The sequence below is a fragment of the Sphaeroforma arctica genome, assembly GCF_001186125.1.
Source record: "Sphaeroforma arctica JP610 unplaced genomic scaffold supercont1.79, whole genome shotgun sequence".
NCBI lineage: Eukaryota > Ichthyosporea > Ichthyophonida > Sphaeroforma > Sphaeroforma arctica.
Window position 1 is genome coordinate 1 of NW_014040479.1, and position 6,513 is coordinate 6,513.

General features: G+C 41.9%; 2 protein-coding genes across 2 annotated transcripts in view; both read right to left on the reverse strand.

Annotated features, from left to right (window-relative positions):
* Nucleotides 1-1,198: 1,198 nt before the first annotated feature.
* SARC_01864 (hypothetical protein) lies at nucleotides 1,199-1,983 on the reverse strand. Its single transcript, XM_014304386.1, has one exon. It carries the CDS (start codon nucleotides 1,824-1,826, stop codon nucleotides 1,224-1,226), a length of 603 nt encoding a protein of 200 aa, XP_014159861.1. The 5' UTR covers nucleotides 1,827-1,983; the 3' UTR covers nucleotides 1,199-1,223.
* Nucleotides 1,984-3,445: 1,462 nt separating this feature from the next.
* Nucleotides 3,446-6,513, reverse strand: part of SARC_01865 (hypothetical protein) — a gene marked incomplete at its 3' end in the record, with an annotated part of 8,518 nt that continues 5,450 nt past the window's right edge. The window contains exons 5-7 of the mRNA XM_014304387.1: nucleotides 5,675-5,884; nucleotides 3,798-4,968; nucleotides 3,446-3,600 (exon numbers count right to left, since the gene is read on the reverse strand). Of these exons, the coding sequence (XP_014159862.1) occupies nucleotides 3,446-3,600; nucleotides 3,798-4,968; nucleotides 5,675-5,884 (1,536 nt within the window). The remainder of the gene's footprint in view (nucleotides 3,601-3,797; nucleotides 4,969-5,674; nucleotides 5,885-6,513) is intronic.

Here is a 6,513-nt window from a genome sequence, read left to right on the forward strand (position 1 = left end):
GTGTGTGTGTGTATGTTCAGATATGACTATTGTGCTGTGTTTGTTAGCTGGTGAAGAATTTCTCGATATTGAGTATTTAGAATAGCAGAAAAAGCTCGAATGTACACCAGGATGCTTTAAGGTAGGGATTATGAATATAGAAGGAGATAAAGGTAACGAGGCTCGCTACAAGGATTACATTGTGGACTTCCTTAAAATGGATTGTTCATTTAATAAAATACATACTATAATATCTTCGGGTGTACTTTTAATGCAAATCAATACGCTATTCACTTGTAACCAAATATATTGCATACTGCATCAATTCAACTATTTTATTGACTGAGTAAATTCAGAGCACGTCTCACGTGGTGAATATCTGGTCTATTGTCTGCAACTATTGTCAGTTGTGTGCCAGTATTGGGGAAGATAGTAGCAACTATGGGAGACCCCTGTAGTCGTCTGTTAACCATTTGTAGATAGAGCAGTCAGTTGCGCTCTTGCTCTACTTTCGCGCTGCTACGCTGCTTTCGTTGCGCCAGATGAAAGCTCATACCAGAAGACTACTGCAGCGTATGTAGCGTTTATAATAGTTGTTTTAACCTTTCTTTGTATGGGGTGATACCTGCTGCCGAGTGCCACAGGCTGACTGGCGGCATGTAGGTGACAGCACTCAATAAACACGCCAATTTTACTTGATTATTAATTTGGAGGCGGAGAACTATACCTTTATATTTAGAATAGACCAGTAATACTACATTTTGTATAACAACAGCGTATCATAATCCATATTTATCTTTTCCATGTTCAATCAAATATGATATTATCCCGCAATTGCCTCGCGGAGCCAATAGACCATAAACTGTTCTATACTGATAAACGTAGCTAACGATTTCGATAACGTTTTCAAAATTCCTATTTGGAAAAATAAAGTTTGGGACATAGGCCCTGATATGATCGTAGAGTGATTTATGAAGGCTTGAAAATTGTGGGAAATCCTGACGGAAAATAAATTTCCCAGAGCCCCACAAACAGTACCCCCCGATTTCCCACTACCAGAGCCTTTTCTAAGGAGGCTATGACCTAGTGCGTACTTATATTTGTAAATATGTATGTATGTATGTACATATATATGCATGAATGCATGTACGTATGTGTATGCAGTGCCTACATAAAGGGATCGTTTTGGAATCAACGATGGAGTAGTGAACACATCATGGGCAATTGTTTTTAAAAATATTTTGTCAGAATGATTTCCTGTCACCTCCTACTGTCTCATAATCGGTTGAGCGATTATATTCAGAAGACGAGTATGTTTTGGTTGTCGTCACATTCTTGTTGAAGCTTACTTCAAGCTCTGGAATATTTTCAAATCTAATTATAAGCTGCCTGATCTTACTCTTGCTACGGCGGTTATCAGCCGAAAGGTGTTTCCTCGTCCGTCTCTCATATCCCGTACTATTTCTTCTACATATTTGATTGCATTGAGTGCTCCATTTGATATCTACGCTGGTGCTGGTTGATTCTTCATCATTAGCTGTTTTCGCATCCTTGATTGGTTCTGCATCATTTGTTGTTCCTATCTCTCTCTTTTGTTTACCATCGATGGCTAGTTTAACATCTCTGACTGGTTCTACCTTTCTGTCGTAAAATCCACGGCTGCTGTCAAACGTTTTATCTGTATTCGCACGTTCTCTCAAATGCTCTAAGGGAGGTGCATCGTGAAATATATGACTCAATCCATCCATCATATATAAATCTTCACATTTTTCATCTTCTGTGGATGAAATTTTGCTTATATATCTGAATAGTACAGATGATAGAGATGATTTTAGCTTCAGACGCATGTTAGCCTTTAAGACGATTGATGATTGTTGCAGAGAACGCACATATAAAATCCTCTGTGGATTGTAGGATTATTTAAATGTGGGCAAGTAATTTGTACAATACACGTACAGTGGTGAGCACAAAACTATATATGCGTTATTGTAAAGTTTGAGAAACTGTACATTAAAAATATGGCCGATTTTCAAAAAAAAGTTGGAATTCTTATATGACTGACAGGTCTTGAAAACTGATGTATTCGGCAATAGCGGCCCCTGCATCAGTGCAGCGGTTATCACGGCCTCCTGGGTCAGGAGTCCAAGACGCCAGCCAAGCCAGGTATGTGATGCGAGGCCGCAAAATTTTGAAATAAAAACCCTAAACCCTATTTTTCTTACAAAGCCTTTGTCGGAAAAAAGAACTTTCAGACAAAAAGGTTTATTTATTTGTTTATTTATTTATAAATTGCAAAAAATAAAATAGAATATTTATTAAAACTTGCTTGATTTTAAACTTCGTTCTTTGCAGTTCCTTCCACCACTAAAATTACAGTAGGACACCACTATGAGATTTATTAAAATTGGGTATAAAATAAATAAATAAATCCGATTTGTCTGATTGGCTATGCTCTTTTTAGTTTTGTTTTATAAAACTAAAAAGCATTTTGTTTTTCAAATGTATATACAAAAAAAGTAAAACCCACAAACAAGATTAAACGACTAATAAAACGATTACATTCATGTTATATCTTTGTAAGAGCAAGTAAACAGGGTTTTAGGGTTTAGGGTTTTAGGGTTTATGAAAACACTGAAAAAAAAACAACACACAAGTTTTTGGCCCAGCACTCCAGTACTGCCCTAGCAGAGCCGCTTGTTGTGAAAACAAGCGACGTTGGTATCAATTTAAATATGTATTAGTTCTGAAGTGCAAAATCCACTAAAAAAACAGTTGTTGACCGTTGTTGATTTTGGACCACCTCAGCAGTCAGAAGCCTAAACCAGAGTAGCCAGTCCGAACTTTTCTACAACAAAATAAATGTACAAATTCGAATTTCGAAAGCAATATTTTTTGTTAATAAAAAAATTAAAAATAGTTGTTGACCGTTGTTGATATATACTACTTTTTTTTGTTTTATGTAAAAGGCCAATGAACAATTTTTTTTTAAAGTAGTAGAAAGATACAGTATTTCTTTTCCTTTCTTTCACCTCTTTTTTTCTTCTTTTTTTCTCGTTTCCCCCACCTGAAGCCACCCAAAAAAAAACAAACTCCGACGCTCGGACGACTAAAGATATTTACCTGAATATCATACTATTCACACTCTGATTGATGTTGTCGTATAGCGCGTGCCGAGTGGTCTCCTGGATTTGTTCTCGGGGGTTCAGAAATACTATTCTACTAGTTGAAGGCTGTGACAGGCATGACTCTCTCTAGCTAGTAGAAGGAAAACAGAAATAGAACTAAAAGATAAAGGGGATCTAACCATCAAGATGGCATCGACTGTGCTCGACGAATTCGAGATCAGCTACTATCGAAAGTATTACGGCCTTGAAAAACTGCCAAATTCAAAGAGCCATGCGTAACAGAAAAATAAGTTATTCCGTATAGTAATAGTACAGTATAGTACTTTATTCGCCTCCGAAAGTTACCTATCATTCAGATTCCATTCAAACAGTATATTGCGCTTCAGCGTGCCCAACAAATTGTGTCGTAACAGATCGAAATTCCAGTCCAGCACATGTATCGGTGGCAAGGCCTCGTACTTTTCACGGTCCACTCCTGTGAGTGTTCTCTTATATGCTGTATAATGGTAGGTGAAGTTCCCACTGAGCAATGCACATATAACCTGCTCAACACTCCCCCCCCGGCAAAAAACTTGTTGGCTAGAGTCCTGTCGAAACGTCTATATAAAATTCTTCGTATCCTTTCCACGGTGGGCATTTGATGTTCATCCCGCTTCAAGCACACCTCGATCGCATTTAAAACCTGTTTCCAACCATCAAGCATATGGTCAGGTATGCGCGCATATTGAATCTTCTCCCACTCAACCATGTCTGCCGGTAACAGTTTATAGTGATCTCGCTTGAATAATGCTAGCTCGGCAAATGTGCGCACACTGGGCATGTCTGAGGTCAAATCCATGTTTTCCACCAGAGCTTCATCGAGAGCTTTCAGTAGCTTAAACCTCATTCTAGGAGAAAGAATCCCATCTACCAACTGCACCTTTTGCTCATCCGGAAGCATGAGCAACAACAGAGCATTCCGGTTGCTCTGTCGTTTCTCCATTATATCTTTCTCCTCCACTGTATTGTAAGGGAGTGTATCCTGCAGCATGACAAACTCATTGTCTCGTACATCCTCATTCTTCTGCCATATCTCGTCTACGGCTCTGAAGCCTTGTGCATTCTCAATGGTCTTATCTGCACCGCACGCAAGGAGTACCTCCACACTTTCTTTGGGCAGGTTTGCGAAAGCCGCTGCGTGCAAGGGTGTGTACCCATGAATGTCCTTCTCATTGACATCCATTCGGTTTGGGACCTTTATATGGCGTGCAAACGGTCTGTTCATGGCTGTTAAGTTAGACAATATGACATTGATCACTCCGCCCAGCACCATTTCCTTCAAGGATCCATTATCACAAACTTGGCCCAAATTAACTTTGTCGTCACACCACCGTGAAATTGCGCGATGCAGAAACTTTGCCTTGTGGTCTACCCCTGTTTTGCTGCACCTCCTGACGGCTTTCTTGATGACTCTGGGCTCACAGGTCAGTAGCCATTGCTCGCCCAAAGACACGATCTCCAGCAAACTCTCGGACCCCACCAGCTCACTAAACACAGATTTGAATGCGTCGAAATCGGACGCGCATTTCTCCATCCGCAACTCCGGCCCGTTGTCGATAAAGCCAACTATGGCTTCATTCACATACCCCTGAGTTTTCAGATTTTCCTGACTCGCAAACCCAAAGCGCATGTTTTGGACCGGTACAGCGCTTCGGGGCAACAACAGCTCTACGCACATATCAGCTGGTGGTATGTGCGAGGGCACCAGGTACAGGAAACCCAAGCGTGGCTTACATTGGCGAAACCCTATGCGAAGAAATTGCTGGACAATTTTGCGCCGCACTGTGCTGCTGAGGGGTGCCTCCTCATCGTTTTTCTGCGCTACCTGTATATGGACGTTATTCGCGGAGGCGAGATAAAGTGGAGAGCCTAGAGATGACTAACTAATACTTTAAGGACAGGTATGTGACCTATATATGGACGCTATCCGCGGAGATGGGGCAAAGTGGAGAGCCTAGAGATGACTGTCTAATACTTCAAGGACAGGTATGGGACTTATATATGGACATTATTGAGATGGGGCAAAGTGGAGTGCCTAGAGATGACTGACTAATACTTCAAGGACATGTATGGGACTTATATATGGACATTATTCGTGGAGGTGAGATAAAATGGAGAGCCTACAAATGACTGACTAATACTTCAAATGACAGGTATGAAGAAGGCGTTGTATGAGAATAGAGTTATCTGTCAGCAAAGAACAGAGCAATGAGCGGCAGTCTAGCAGCTAGTGTACAGTTCCCATACGTTCAGACCATACCATAGCAAGTTGCTATTGTAAATACATCTTATAAGATCAAGACTGTACCATGCCGCGTACTTGTATTTACAGAACTCAATAGTACGCATGCGTGAGTTCTCACAATCCGTGTTGGTACACCGTCCCAACTTCATTATGATCGAATGCTATTGAGTTGTTATTGGGCTTTTGCCTTCGAAGCTGTGATGTGGTAGTCCACCAACATATGAGATTGAGCCAACGGCCTTAACTTAGTTTAAGTTCACCCACGTGGATTCCAACGAAACCCTACCTCAGTCAAGACGATACTCCAGTCGCCCTTGAGCCATTCCAGGAGGCCTCTGACCATGCGCACACCCACTCCCCGGTGTCGGTGGGTGTGTTTGACCTCTACACTGCGGATGTAGACAATGTCTCTGTCTGTGTACTCACTGTCGAAGTCGTAGCCGTCCAGTCGGTACGGCCGTGGCGTGCCATCGCGCTCGCAGCAGTACACAATCATCTGTCACGAGCAGGGAGAGATGAGTGTTGTGGGGGGTACACGGATACTTCGCTTGGATGACTGCATGAATGTCTGGGTGTGCGGCCTTTGTCACACAAGTGTACCTATATCTGTTGTGGCATGCATTGGCATACTAGAGATCATCAATAGCATTGAGCCGTCGCAAGGTACCAGCAACCTTTTTTACCCACAAGATAGTCTGATGAGGAATATGTCTGCCCACGACGAGACTACGTACAGCACTTCATAGCACACATCACATCGCACTTATTGCAGAAAAGGGCCTATATAAAGAAAAACGAGCACAAATAAATAAATATTGTATATCACATTTGCCGCCCGCACGCATAGCCGCACACTACACACACCCCCAAATGCAGTACAAACAGAAAATCCGTGACACACCAACGGCAACAACAGCTGAGACACAACAACGGCGAATGAAGGGACAGCTGAGAAGGACCGCAGTCAGTGTTGAAAGGCACCGCTCCATTGTGTAACGGGTGTGGAACGGGAAGGGTTTTAGATCATGACACACACGCACACACACCCCATGCAGGTCATTTGCAATGCCATAGGTACATGACACACACACACACACACCTCATGCAGGTCATTTGCAATACCAG